This window comes from Adelges cooleyi, unplaced genomic scaffold, assembly GCF_023614345.1.
Source record: "Adelges cooleyi isolate 19-005CV unplaced genomic scaffold, UGA_ACOO_1.1 ACOO_flye_CR_arks_rails_tigmint_CR_PRNA_23, whole genome shotgun sequence".
Taxonomy (NCBI): domain Eukaryota; kingdom Metazoa; phylum Arthropoda; class Insecta; order Hemiptera; family Adelgidae; genus Adelges; species Adelges cooleyi.
In genome coordinates this window covers 8908844-8925331 of record NW_026095893.1, presented here as the reverse complement: position 1 = coordinate 8925331, position 16488 = coordinate 8908844, and the positions used below count along the sequence as shown (strand labels likewise).

Genomic DNA, 16488 nt, shown 5'->3' with positions numbered 1-16488 from the left:
ATATACAGGGTATCTCGCAGTTTTCGGATAGCTAACACATACGTTTCTATGGAAATGACTTGTCAATATTAAGCTCCCCCTACACGTAACAATCGGTTTATCGATTAGACGCAAATTGATCAACATATCGACAATCTACGCTTTACCATACACAAGACGACAAAATTGTTAACTTGTTTGTCATTTTGTACAGTTCAATCTAGAGAAATACCAAGTTTTGGTAACATTTTAGTTTGACGTAGACACTGCCTAGACTACGTATACCTCCTAAGCCCAAATTTAATAAGTGTTTATTTTTATCAAAATCGCTCTTAATCTTCTGTACAGGGTGATTCAGGATAAGACAAATTTTCTCTTCAAATATGTGCAATTTTGAAGTTTTTTTTGGTGATACTTTAGTTTATGTTTTACAATATTAGGCAATATTCAAATTTGTATTTTTTTTTATTTTCATCTAGAACTTGATCGACTATAAAATTTCAAAATTTAAATGGTAACTTAAATACTTCTTTTAGTTAAGATTTAATTGCACATTTTGACTAGTCGATAACCAATTGTAGATAATTACTTTTAAAGTTATTAAAGTTTAAAATTAAGGACGAAAGGGGGAGTGCGGTAGAGTAATGCGCGCAGATAAAAATAATACTACACTCCACCCTTCCTCCCGTTGTACAGTTTAAACTTTAATAGCTCTAAAAGTAATTATCCAAAACTAGTTATCGACCAATCAAAATGTTCAGCAAATTATTATTAGATTAAAATGTTATTTATTTATATTTAAGGTTTAAATGTTCTGGAAAATACTAAAAAATGGTAATATTCAAAAAGAAACACTAACAAATTTCAATTATTTTAAAAGATATTGAGTGTCTTATCCTTGAATCACTCTGTTGAGATATTGTTCTTACATTTCATAGAAATTTTTTTTTCGATTCAAACGCCATTGTGGTACAAATAAAACACATGAATAATTTTAAAACAAAATGTCTACAAACAATAAAATTAAAATAATCGTAATTTACTATACCGGTCATCATTCATAACTTTTGATTAGTTTTACTGAATATGTCATGTTGGTTTATCGAAAAATAAGATAAGGGTCTCAAAAACAACCCAAACAATACAAAGTCAATACTGTGTGCACTTATAGCCAGAGCTGCTACATATAACCGCTATACTACATAGATACAAAAAAAAAAATGAGTATTGTTTATATTTTGTCAAAATGTGTATAATTCATCATTTTGAAATACGTCTAAAAAATAAATAATTTTGGTGGAACGTACGAAACTTATTGTATACATTTTTTTCTTCATCGTCGCCCCGTTGATACTTGCTGAGCATCAACTTATCAACCATTACCTCAACGACAAATATTGTTATTAACCTATCGATTTACCTGTCAATTCTATGACTGTCAACAATTGGACAAAGCGATCGCTACGTGTGTATGGGGCTTTATACAGGACATCTTGTACGTCAAAGAGGACCGGAGGGCGGAATTGGGTTAAAAGTTAATACATGTATGTATACAGCATTGACGCAGTGAAACCGGTAAGCATGCAACTAACGTGTCTTACCTCACAAGCATCTGCCTGAGCGTGGTCTCGTCGTCGCTGTCGCTTTGGTCGGCCTTGGTCGAGCCGCGCTCGGACGGTTGGCGTGAAGCAAATTGACGCCTCGCCACTCCCACATACCGGTCGCTGATCACTTCGCCTTGATCGCTGACCAGCACACCGGCTACCAGGCCCCTGCCGCCACTGTTGTCACTGCAGGGGCTGCAGGGCGCGCCGCCACCGCCGTCACCGCGGCTTCCAGCTTCGTTGTCGTCCCCGTCGCCGCCGCTGTCGTTTACGCCTCCTCCAACACAAACTCTGCCACTGCTGCTCGACACTTTCATACAACGAATCCACGGCGGGTGGTGCCGTCGCACGGCGCTCCACCAGACCGGCCCGCGGCGTGCAGCGGCGATACCACGCGCCGGCTGCTGCTATTACTCCTCACACCAAACGTCGACACCAACACCTGAATAGTCCATACACCACTAAGCTTTTGACTTGTATTTACACACAAATATCGCATGCAATAATTCTAACGCAGTGACTTTAACACTACTTTGTACGTAACAATAAAACCATACATTGTGGATATGTCACATATGCTAACTCTAAACTCTCGCTTCGCCTCGCCACCAAACCTCGTGTCCTTTGACTCTCGCCAAAAAAGTCAACGCGAGGTGAGACTAACCCTCGCCTCGTATTGCCTCGGCGAGAATGTAGAGTTAGTAATAGACATATATTATCCAGGGTACTCAATTTAACATAAGACACATTTCTCACAAATAAAAATTTATAGTTTTGTCTTTTGAGAACATTTTTGTTTATTTTATAGTAATATAAAATTCCTGAAAATGTCCTTTTTTTAGTATGTTCTAGGTTCTATCAACTTTTGAAACTTGAATGGTAACGTAAATATTACATTAACTTTTTGTAATGAGAAAAATTTGTTAAAAAGGTATGGTTGAAAACCAGTTTTGGATAACTACTTTTACTACGCGATGAAGGGTTCACACTACCCTATTATTAGTATTATTTTTATCTGCGCGTATTACTCAACTGAACTCCACCTCCCGTCCTAAATTTAAAACTCTAATAACTTTAAAAGAAATTATCCAAAACTGGTTTTCAATTGGCCAGTCAACATTTTCAGAAAATTATTTTTCATTTAAAAAGTTGGTTAAATAATATATACGTTTTCCATTTAAGTTTCAAAAGCTGATAGAATTCTAGTTAGTACTAAAAAAAAGGTAATTATTTAGTAATTTTATAATATTGTAAAATAACATAAATAAAAAAGTTTTCAAAAAGAAAAACTATATAATTATTGTTATTGCTTTCTGAGAAAATTAGTGTTTTACGTTAAATCACCACCTTGTATACATGTTAGCTGCTAGTGGTCCATTCTCTTCTAAATGTTAAAAAAAAATCTATTCCAACTTTTTTTTAACCCGTGCTAATCCCACTATTAGTCTTTTTTTAATTTTCCTATTTAAATAACATGTTATTTAAGTAACTTTTTTATAGTCATACTGAGTTGTGAAGAAACCTAAAAATCTAAATTCTATGTCAATCGAATGAGCAACACACAAACTTTAAAAAGAGTACAAGCAATTTGTTTTGCTCATACGTAATTAATATTAAGTACACATGTGTCTAAAACTATATTTTAGAAGCCAGCTCGCAGTCCCATTTTTAGTTCAAAAACATGCCATACAGGGAAAAAAATGTATTTTTATCATTACCTATCTTATAAGATTTTTTATTATTTAATTACTCTTTTTACACCAAAACAAATGTTTTAAATCGGATGTTTGTACGTATTGAAAGCAGATTTCCTCTCTCAAAAATTGTTTTAATTGAAATTATTTATTTTCAAAGAACAATGTTGTTAGTCCTAATATCAGTTACTAGTCATATAACTAATATGAGCAAAATATGTTCCACACAAATTAAATTTTAAAATAAAAAATACAAATAAAATAGAATTAGTTTAAAAAGCATAATAATTAATGTAATTACTGAAAAATTTGTGTAATTTTAGCTTATGTGAACGACAACAAGTCACGACCACGGCCACAGTATCAATGTCAAAGTCGTTTTTTCTTAACATAATTTTTATCACGATATCCTATGGCCATTTAAATATTTGGTAGTCAACTAATTTTAACACTTAAAACCTAAATTATATGATTATTTATAGTTGTGTAAGACACTCATTTTCTCGGAAAATATGAATATCTAAAAAATTGATTTTTTCGTATACTTGTAGAAATATATTTTTCAGTAAATTTGTTATCTTCATCCTTTATACGCAAAACTAACACGACTTCGTTTTTCCAAATGGGAATATATGTTTTAATTCCATAAATATGTAGGCAAAAAATGTCAAAACATTTTAGCGTTTGAATTTTTAATTTTTATCAATCCGTCTGTTTTCTATAATTGTTTAAAGATATTATATTTACCGTATTTTTTAAGTTGTTCAAAAAAACAGTAGCTCATAAATTTCATATTTATGTTCGCATTATTCGATAAGCGGTAACCCGCCACAATAAAATGTGTTGAGACAATAATACACAATCGGTTTTTATCTACCTATTTAAATACAGTTACGGCTACTGTTTTTTGGATAACCTAAGAAATAGGGGAAAATGTAATATCCTTACAAAGTCATAGCAAACGAACGGATGGATGAAAACTAAAAATTCAAACGCTAAAATATTTTTAAAATGTTTGTCTACATAATTATAGAGCTAAAAACATATGTTACCATTTCAAAAAATGAGATCCATGAATGTTTTACGTATTCGGGATGAAAATTTTTGTAAAATATATACCTACAAGTATACGAAAAAATGAATTATCAAAATATTCATATTTTCCGAGGAGTGTCTTACATCAGATGGGTTACCCTGTATATATAAATTGTACCTGCATGTGTATGTGACGCGTATATAATAATATCAAAAAAAGAATGACGGTATACGTTGCTGGATTCTTACAACAGGGGAAAGAAAATGATATAATATTATAGGTACACTTGAAATGTAAATCATAAAAATACAATGTTAGCTCGCAGTAAAATCACGCATGATTACCTCGTTGTGCGTGTTAGGTGGACATAACGCAATAAAGAAAAAAATGAATAACAATAATATATTAACTAATAAATAGTATTATATTATAGTATGTATATTGTATAGTATTCTATAAAAATTGAGAACCAATCTCAATTATTCAGAAGAAAGAAAGACAATAAAATTATGTGTTAATTAATCATAATTAAAGAAATAAAAATAAAGTATTTTTTTCAATATTTTATATCGTATAATTTTTTTTTATAATTGCAGTGAAATTTCATTTGTTTTACGTAGTACATAACTAAACAATAATCCTTCCATATAGTAGTTTTTCGTTTGTCGGGTTGAAAGCTGTACACCATATACCAACATACAGTATCAGAAACCACTATATTTATATATATGTGTGTGTGTGTGTTTTATAGTATTTGTACATTTGTCTTGTTGCTTTATGGCGACAGGGTATGTTGGCAACCCAAACCCATCTTTAGGTCGGTTTAATGGCGAGTAACGATTAACTACGGTCGTGATTAATGGTAAGAACGATCATTTTTTGAGTTAGTGTTTTTATGAAAACCCAAAAACGACCGCAGACCAATGATGCGAGAACGTTATTGGAACTCGCATGATTGACTGAATGCCTGAATGGATAGCGAGTGATCAGATTAGCCACGCAGATGAGTTCAACAATTTTATCGCGTTACTTATTGAGTATTAATTGTTATTATTTACATGGTAAAATTTAGCGATATGTATAATTGCAGACTTCGTTTCTTCAGAAAAGAATATAAAAAAAAAAAAAATATATTTAATTTTAAGGAACAAAAGATATTGATTTGGTAATATACAGCTTACATACACCAATTATTATTTATGAGTAAAATATAGCAAATACTTATAAGCTATTGGTAAAACCCAGAGGGAGGGCGCCACTAGAGAGTACAATGCTCTTCATGTACAAATTGTTATGTTTTTGTTTACGTAACTACGTTGAATATTTAACAAGCCCAATCATACAAATATTTATTACTTTTCGACCTCAGTTCTCAAGTAGTATAATGAATCACGGTGAAAATTAAAGTTCTACGAGGTTTCATAAATTACCAGACTCAAAAATACTATATATTTTATATTTAAAAAAAAATTAAGTAATAGACATTAAACATAATAACGTCATAATAATGTCAAATATTTATCATTATTTATTTGTTGTACATAAGAAATAAAATGCTAAATTCTTTAGTACTTATAAATGTACATACGAAGTCTTGTCATTTAACTTATAACTCTCTTTCACACAATGTTAATTTACTGGTACGTTTTATTAACTTAGCATACGGGATTAGTAACTAATAATTATATCAAGGATACAGCGTTTATACCATTACTAACGAACGTGTTATTTATTTACCACGTATACCATGTTTTATTAAGTTAATAACTTATTGAACTGAGCCACACTAGGCAGTTTCATTATTTTATAATCGATATGGTATATAAGCCAGCTTTTACTGTATCTACTGGCATTAAGTCGTTCGTTATCGAATTTCACAAAAAGAAAGCTCATGAAAAGCAAAAGCAAGATATGGAAACGATCGACTGTACTACTATTAAACCAAAAAAATTGCGACCGAATTAAAAAATTATTGAAAAGCTTTCACTGTAAGACAATAGAAGTATACACGAGAGATGTCCCCTCTCCTTGAGAAAATTGAAAATTCTGACAACGTCATTGCCCAAGAGTATAATAATAATGCTTTCACCGCGTGCAGCAGCAGTCGGTATGTATGTTGCGAGGAAAATGTCTATTAGTTTTAAAATATGTCAGAAAGTGACTGTAATGAAACAAAGTGGTTTTCAGCTCGATCGGCTAAGTACGATAACAGAAAATTAGCTTGCTCGAAATATCTTCCTGCGTATGTAATATGTATAAATAGTATGACACTGTACTACTACCGACTACAATGTAGGCTTCTTATGTTATGCATTTTTTTTAGTTTTATGATCGAGTATATTAAAAATGTTATCAATAAAAATAACGCAGGTGCAACATAATTCAATACAAATACAAATTAAAACAAAAGGGTTAAATTATCATCTAGTTTCTAATTAAAAATTTTTATAAATAGTATGGTTAACTGTGTCAATTCATCGATTCTTGGTAGTTTTATTTGTTCAGTTCAATTTAAATATTAAATATAAAAGTATCGTAAGCAAAAAACAATAAAATTATTATTTTAATTTTGGTCTACAGAATAAAATTACTTTGTACCTTATTGGGTTTATCTACTTTCAATAAACTATAAACGATTATGCACACAACTATAACACACAATATGTCAACTGTCATTATATTGTATTATGTGTTTGTAACTTTGCCTTTCAAAATATATGTGTATTAGTGATGGGAATCGGAAAATCCGGATTTTCACATAAAAACGCTTTTTAAGCTACTTAAAAATCATTTAAGTGTTAAATAATTTTACAATATAAAGCTTTATATCTAAGTAACATTTTTTTGATAAATATGAGAAAATAAAACAAAACACCAAAGAGATAAACTCCTTTTGAATTTCGGATTTGTTGAAATCCGAAAATCCGGAATCCGAAAGCATTTTATAGACAAAGTTAAGAGTTTTTTTTAAAAATTTTTATCAACAAATTTTACTTAGGTACACATCTTTATATTGTAATAGTATTTAACAATTATATGATTTTCAAATGACTTAAAAAGCGTTTTTTTGAAAAATCCGGATTTTCGGATTCCCGTCACTAATATGTATCAAGCTGATTCTGCATTTGTATTTTGTACTATAATTTTTTCTTCTTTTCTTTCGATCCCATTACCCGTCAAACCAGTGGGCGAGACGACAATGCTAATGCAACATTAAAACTCAATCGTAAAACACAAGAGCTAGCGGCTACTTAGCTTTGCGATTGACATAAAATGCTTTTGTGCAGGCACGACGATTAGTATTAAATCGTTAGGGAAATAAATGGGTGCGGGAGGGGAAGGTTGGGGAAGCAAAAGAGTATCCGAATTGGCTTCGAACGAGCTACAGGGGAGGGCTCACGAAGTAGGAAAACCTGTCAAATGTACCTCAAGCCCGGTCTATGATTAATGGAACCATAAAGCAATGCACGTGTATGCTATCCTTACCCCTTAAACCACACTCCTCCCTCTTCAAGCCAACTCAAAACATGAATCGTGTACACGATACCAGAATGTATTATATACATACATATGTACCTACAATAATTTATGTGGCCAAACACGACGCGACATGACATGTACTGTGTACACACGACCAAGCGTCTCATAGTTCCAACATCATTATTATTACTGACCATCTGACTAATTTTAATGGTAATCCCGCCATAATTCTGTACAAAGACTTAACGATTATAATATGAAGCTCTATACGCAATTCAATATTTATCCATCACATGTATTAGAATACCCCTCTCCTATAGGAATGTATGGTATATGCTCGGTAAGTGAAATTTAATAACTTATGCTTGTTATATAATATTATTATATACGAGAAGCGATAATATTAAAAGTAAAATTCGCGATTAACTCTCACGCGTAAAAAAGTATATGATTCCATTAGAATGTATGTTTATTGATAATTTATTATATAAAAATCCATAAGTTTTATCTTACCTTGACCCCGAACAGTGTCTTCATATTTTATTCTTGTCTATTTGCTGGATATTCCTTAAATACCGATTACGGCCGCGTTCTGAAAAAATTTCGTTAAATTTTATTATTTTAAATAAAACATATTTTTATCTAAATTTATACATAATAATAATAAAAATTATTAATTAGTACAATTAGATTTAGTACTAAAAAATATATTACTTAATATTTGTTTAGAATTTTAATGTAAACTTATCATACTGATAGCAATTAATTAATTCTTTTTTATTATTAAAAATACAAATTATTGGACCGTGCATCGTTATGACGTAATAATATGTTGGCTATTGCCTATTATGTAACTACTGAATATTTATAACAAAACATCAATCGTTATAAACAGATAACAGAAGCTTTCATCATTATAACAATATAGGAAGACAAATACGTTTTAGGAAATATTTGTCAACACAAAATAATATGTAGCCTATTCATATTATCAATTTATTTGTTTCGTATATCATTCAGCAGTGCTAGTATTAATTTTTTTGGTAATTAATTTATTGTAAATTTTGTTTAATATCATGATTAAATAAGTGATTACATTGCCCAGCATCAACGTCTATTCGTCGATTTTAGTCCTTTGGCCTCTTTATTTAAAATATTGATTTTCAGTTATTTATGACACAAACAGGAGCGGATCTAGAAATAAAATTGGGAGAAGGGTGTCAAATTGATTAAAGTAAAAAAAATACTTACACATAATTATTTGGAAAAATTGGGAAAATAACACAGTAATCAAAACAGTTGAAAGAATTATGTGTTAAAATTAGATAATTTTCCGTTTTTTCGACTTTTCTATGAATTTTTACTACTTTTTTTATAGTTTTTCTAAGCATTTTTATGGAGAACCCAGTTTGGATAATTAATAGACAATTTTATGTACAATTTTTTTCAGCTTTGTGAGAAAATTTTAACGACTTTCTGTTACTCGAAAAAAAAATTAATTTTTCAGAAAGCTAAGATTATTTTAAATAAGAAACTGATTTTAATAATTTATTTTGATTGCCGAAGATATTATAAATAAAAAATAAAAAAGAACAGTAAAGAAAAAACTAAAAATTCTTTATACGACCATGGCCAAAATAATCGAAAAAAATTCCAAAAAAAAAGCGTGAACGTTCTTATCATCGTAGCAGATATACACGGTAAGTTTCAAAAAGTATTAGGCGTTTTGACTCATATATAGACATACAATTCTGAAATAAAACGCCGATAATAAAACAAACGAATTATGGGAATAATGCACATATTCAATTTCATGGGAAAATTAAATTGTAGATGTATTGTTGTGGATAAGGTCAGGTTTTATTATTTTTAACCGATCAAACCTTAGTTTTCTAGTAGCTTTTAAATAAATGCGAAGATCAAGTTTAATTCCTGGAGGGGTCATGACCCACCTCCCTGAATCCGCGCCTCGACACAAACTTAGTATACCTATTCAGTGGTTGGACATATTTAAGGCTACATTTTTACTAAAAGTTTTGTAGATATCAAAAGTGTTGAACAGAGTTAGTATAGAATTCGTTTTTAATCAACTTTTTATACTTAACCGTTACGTAACTTAATTTTAAAACTCACTACTATCCAGGAGTATACATATTCGTCTATGACCTATGTTATATACAAATTATTCCGCCTATAATAAGTAATAACATTAATCATTGCGTATATAATATTAAAAGCAATAGCTGACATGCGTAACATTAGAGTGTTATTAACGAGGACAGACCAAGATGATCGATAATATTATTATTATGAAGTATATAAAAATGTTATGTACGCCATTATACTGTATATTAAGAACCGATAGTTTGAAACTATTGTTTTTAGTTCATGGAATAATAACTTCAAACAGCTTTCCAGTCAAGAGAAAATATACATAATAGAATATTACATAATAGGTTTCCGATTGTTTTTTAATCAGCCAACCGCACGTCATTATCTATAGATTTTGCTAGAAAAGGATCTGAACATCAATAATTTAGAAAAAATCTATCTTGGAACATGTGTTCGGCCAATTAATCCAAAGTCATGTAAGCGGTTGGACCAAGAACTAAGCCTATAGGCTAAACTATTAAAATCCAGTATCCAGATGATAAAATGTCATTTTTATTTACCCGGTAGCTATACCAAAACAGTAATCCAATGGACGCGTACTAAATACTTATATATTATTTTTAAGTACCGACACGTAGACGACACATGGTTTTTAAAATCGTACGCAGCCGAAAGCAAACCATTAGTGACTCGCTACGATCGCAGACATTCACTGAAGAAAAGAAAATACACTGAAATAACCGGTCAACGCGTACACCGATAACAAAGCGTGACGTTCGACTACCGAGTGGGTACTAGGGCTACCGTCTACTGAACACTGGCTGCATTGTAATAATCAAATGTGTGATATGAGATATCATACAGCTGATTCTGTTGTACGTCACGATGCGTCGCATTACAGTCGATAGTTGATACCGTAATATTCTTTATCTACGATAACAGCTGGAAACCGGTTCTCAAACGACTGCTGTTGCGTGTAGCGTATGCATTATAGTTATATAGTTGCCTACCTTTTCAAACATTCAAACCATAGAATGCATTCAGCTGCTATACCTACCCGCCTACAAAAATATGTTAAGCGATTTAAAAAAAAAAAATGTATCTAACGTCTTTACGCGTACTGAGTACAACTCGCTTAATTTATACTCACGTTTCAATTTGAAACCTCACGCCCGACAGAAAAGACTGCAAACCAAAGAAAAATTGATAAACTTATTCTGGTTAGTCGGAAGACACTACAGACTATTACTTCACAACAAACGTCACCTGTACATCCTCAAGCCGAATTGGACATAAGTCCAAAAAAAGTTATTGCATTTAACTGAGGGGTAGTGCAAGCCAAACCAATATCGGACTCCTCCAACGTTGTCAGAACATGTTCTGTGTACCATTGTTGTAGCATATCGGTACTTGGAACACAAACGATACCATTCACCGCATTATGTTGCTGTCTTATAGTAGCAAATGAAATCAACAAGTTTTTCCACAAACACAAGACACGACTGGAGTTCATGTGCAATGCAATTTATTGTTATTTGTAGGGTAATTCTGAAGACATCAGGTGACTTGAGCGCAAGAAGTCATACGATCCAATATAGGTTAGAAAACTCTTTACTGGAAGTGGCTTCATAGCACCTGTGCTCAGTATATTATGTACACCTTCTATTATGATTGTATGGATAAAGACGTGATTGTATGTCGTTTAATAAAATGCCACATGCCATTAAAACAAAATACATAAATAAAAAACTAATAATAAAATACCTCTTAATAAGTGGACATAACTAAATATGTCAAATAAAGTCAAATTTTATCAAATCCTTGATAAATAATCGTAACCATGTCATTTAATAGTAAACCATTTATCGAACTTAATAAAAATACTTTGACAAGATTCGGTCGTTATTATTTTCGGGATAAGGTCTCTTGTAACAAATATCGTTCAAGTCAGAAAAAATGTTCAAGCATAATATAAATAAATGTGTATATTACACCGTAAGACCTATTAAACCTCTAGAATGCTCTAAACTTTCTGCTGAAAAAAATTTGCTTAGATATAATTATATTATGCGAGAACAAAGTTCATAAATAATATTCCAACGTTAAAACGATAAAATAAATGGCATCTCAAAGCACAAAAAATAACAGAGAGAAAATATAAAGAGCGTTTCCGATATTTAAAAAATAATTACTGCTGTTAAAAGCATTTTACTAACAATTCACAAACGTCAGCGTAACAAAAAGACCATTGTTTTTGCGTGAAAATGTATAAAATAATATGTTTAAAAAAATGATATTTAAAAAAAAATCACATCAAATTTTGTCTGAGTAAAATCAATATGTTCAAATCTGACTGACTTGACGTGGCATACGGTAAACATGATTTATTTGGACTTAATTTAATCGCAAAACAAAGTGGAAGTATATTAAAGAACATTATAATTTAATTGGGTTTGAACAGAAACCACAATAGAAAAAGATTTAAAATAGTTATTATACATTTTCCTTTAGATTAAACTCCCCTTATTCTTTGTTTTTACAACTATCGGGACCAGTCTAAAACCTGTTCGCATAAATGCATGTAATTATTTTGCAAGAAATCGATGGTAATAGTAGTTTCACGGTATTCCATTCTCTAATTTCGATTTTTGGTATAATTATGTCATTCGTACCACCGTATTCGTACCGTGTCATGCGTTCCGAATGTACCAACTTAATTATTTTTAAATCGATTGTTAAAAATTACAGTAAAAACGATTACATTGGAGTTTATTATCAAGCACACGTCAAGCACCACCGTGATTAAATTAATAAAGTATACAAAACCATATTTATGAGATTTTGAAATATCTTCTTCTTCTTCTCCTTCGACTACATCGCAACTATTTGGGGTGGGTCACTTTTGTTCTAAACAGCTAAACCTCTAATCGACACAATCCCTTTCATCACCTTTGCATACACCAGTTGTCCTCATTATCATTCTCAATCGCATCCGAACACCTTTTTATCTATCTTTTGCTCTTAATTTGGCATGTTTACCTAAAAGACAGCTCGTTTGCGTACTTAACTAAAAACAGTAAAAACCCTATTTTCAGGTAAATATAGTTGTTTGCGCACATTTTCAGGTAAGCATAACACTAACATATTAGCTTAAATAATTTACTATGTTAAAACTATAAAAAATTATACATATTAAATTGATACAACATTTTTCTTCGCCCTTAAGATTTAGGTCTTTAGGACTTTCTATCTGACACAATTATAATGCCATAGACTGGCGAGTTGAAAAATGAAGGATTTTTTACAATCATTACACGTAAAACTATAAATTATTAAATTTGCAAAACGGCAAAAAACGGTTTGTTAAAATAAATTTAAACGTTAAAAATTCACAAATAACTCACAACTGTAGTAGTTTACACGCAAGTTTTTTTTAAATACGAGTAAGTAAAGAGATCAATTTTTACGTAAGTAATCAAAATAAAGCTGTTGTTTTTCTAATATTTGTTTTCTTTGGGAGTTGTTTTGTTTTGTCTAAAGAGCATTTATTTTGAAATCGAGTTTCGTTTGAATTTGTAAACTGTTATCTATAATTATAAATTGTTTAAATTATATCTATATATTGATGAAGAGTATAAAATTATATTATACCTATGTATGCCCAAGTAAGTAGATTATGTTGTAATGTAGGGGGAAAAGGTCTAACACGACATAAGATATTATCATGTGCGCAAACGATTTTTCACCGAATCTTTTCTTTAAATCTGAGCTCAACAATTTTGTTTCAGACAGAAAAGTACTTCCTTCTTAGCTCTAATACTGTTTTAATAATAAATAATAATATTAAAAACAACTTTTTGCATACAATTTTACTAGTTCTTTTTTATTTGTTGTCATGTTTCCGCCATAATTGATTATTATATTTTAATATTACTATATTTTACACTTATAATATTTTATAACACTGGCTATAGACTACTGCTTACACTTCATCATAAGGAACGTGTGCTGATAATTTAAACGAACGGTTGATGAAAAATTAGTTACCATAAATCCACGTAATTCGTATAAGATCTAGGAGATAAACAAAAACCAACGAGAAACTCCGGAGCAAACCTAAAAAGTGAATCAGCGATATTAATGTACAGCACAAAACTTTACGCGTTCATCAATCTCAAAAAGCATTCATCCTTTTAACGTTTTTTCCCTATCGTCTCATTATTAATTCCCCAATTTACGAGGTTCTTACCGTTAAACAAGCGTCTTTAAAAAAGGTTCGCCGCACACCTACCACAAAACACAGAGAATTAATCAAGTGTCGATATAAAACATTCGATAGGTATCATCGACGTGGGTCATCGGCCCGAACAGCGAAGTAATTTATATGATATTAATTGTTAAAACAATTATCAATAACAATAACAATATATTAGAGAGGAATAACGATTCGACAATTAAATATCCGTGATAAATTAACATTTCAATAAGAGACAACATTGTGTACACGGGCTCGCGAGGTTAAATTATTTTGTATTATACAAAATATATTATGTACGCTTAGTAGATAACGCATATATATATTAGGAGGAGTCATTATTTTGATTTCATGATGGATAATTGGAAATACAAATTCTAACTAATAATCCCTAAGTAGCTCAAATTGCAGGAATTAATCAAATAATTTGTTTGTTGATACTTGACGTATGTCTGTTTTTGACATAAATTACCTTAGGGTTAAAATGAAAAAAATACACTGAAATGCCGAAGGAAGACTACTAGAAATTAAAATTAGTTGGAATCGCTCAATTTTTATTTTTATGGAATTTTCATACTGTTATTAATTGTTTTGTCTCAATATAATTATTTCACTCAGGTATTATACAACCAATCTTCGATGGAATTCAAAAGCCAAAGTTGAAAATATTATAATGCAATAATAATGATGGTATTAAACAAAAGTTAGACGACTAGTGAGATCTCGCAACTAGCTTTACAATTTCTGCTTAAAAAGAATATTATTTACTTACATTCACAATTATATGTTTTTTTTTTCTGTTATATTTTCATGTTCTTTTGGGAGATAATACCAAAATAAAAAGTGAGCTCTTTTCGGCTGGTTTTTTCGTGCTCTTATGGGCTAAAAAATTAGTAAAGTGTACTCTTTCGGATAACGCCTTAATCTAAAATATTGTTTGAACTTATTGACAATAATATAAATATATTTTTTTATAAAGCAACCTAAATAATTTTATATTTATTGCTTTTCCTATCTTAGAACTTAGGATTTTTCTTCGATTTTGGTGTTTTTGAATTCAATTTTTTTTACTAGTTTTAGGAATACCGAAGCTTTATTATTATTATTTTTTTACATAGGTATTTTGCTTCATAGGAGGTTGGAGCTAATACGCTGATGCCAGTTGGGTGCCGTTAGTGGTGGAGTATAGTGAGAAATAATTTCCGACATACGTCACAACGCCCGTTTTATGACGTCATCAATCTTGTTCGGAGTCACGCATCGATTTGAACGCACTCACCGCACCCGACTCTTTATACTTATATATTATACCTCTCATCCCTTCTCTACACGCCACTCCTTTTTACATACACACACACACACACATTTATTATAATAAACGTTTTAAACGTCTAGAAATTGCCCTTCTCGTTTTATAATACTTCATATAATATTTTAAACTATACAGTATACACAATATATAATGCATAATATACACCAGCCTTTATACTTTCACACATACATACATTCATAATAATATAAACTGCAAACCTTATACGTACATGTATGTGTTTGACGGGGCGCCTGATTTTGTAAGAGCGAAATTAATCGTATAATATGTATGTACAAGATATACTAGACGTGTGGAATGTTTTATGGGCGGTAAGCAGGTACTTTTAACTACCATCGGACTAGTTCGGCACGATTTTAATATACTGATAATAACAAAAATATTGCAGTAGTATTTGTAAAATTTGGTTAACTCTATACACATTTTTTTAACTGTGGCTTCCAATAAAAAATAAATTATTTATGAGTTATCTATTATATTAATATCCGCAAGCCCTGTGTGAATGTGTTAGTCTATTTAATAAAATAGCAGAAAAAAATGCACTACGGTTGTTTACTTCACTTTTTTTAACAAACCGAATTTCTCACGTCCCTTTGGACTAGACCGTTTTATAGAACGAAAACTACTCTATGTGCTTTCATACAATATATTACGGGTATGTCGACTGTCAAAAAATGTAAATAGAAAATAGTAGCTCAATTTCAGCCATTTGTTCTGAATTAACAGATATTCATCACTGTAAGTTAGTTTATAATAAAAGTCATAAAAAAAAAAAATGTTTTAAAATTCCATCAGCATTCAATAACCAAACTAAATAAAAGGGGAATCGTAAATTAATGTGTAAACATTTTTATGATTTGTGATCATAGTTTTTATATTAATTTAATTAATTTACTAATGCATTTGAAGCAAAAGTAAAGTAATACTTGGTAAGTATTAAAATTACGGTAAAATAACTTTTAAAATCGAAAGGGCGATTTCGTAGGCACCATCTAGCA

The 16488-nt window shown here is 30.7% G+C and overlaps 1 protein-coding gene across 12 annotated transcripts in view; it reads right to left on the bottom strand.

Moving 5' to 3' along the window:
• The window catches only part of LOC126835174 (glucose transporter type 1), a 60374-nt gene that overhangs the window by 24711 nt on the left and 19175 nt on the right, over nt 1–16488 (bottom strand). For 7 of the 12 annotated variants that reach the window (XR_007685171.1, XM_050567517.1, XM_050567512.1 and 4 more), the window contains exons 3-4: nt 8307–8385; nt 1581–2025 (exon numbers count right to left, since the gene is read on the bottom strand). Coding sequence is in view for 9 of the 12 variants with exons in the window: in XM_050567517.1 (XP_050423474.1) it covers nt 1581–1900 (320 nt within the window). In the remaining 3 variants the exon portion in view is untranslated. Of the gene's footprint in view, nt 1–1580; nt 2026–8306; nt 8386–10465; nt 10705–16488 lie in introns of those variants that run through there. The other 5 variants (XM_050567513.1, XM_050567520.1, XM_050567521.1 and 2 more) reach the window with 5 other exon arrangements.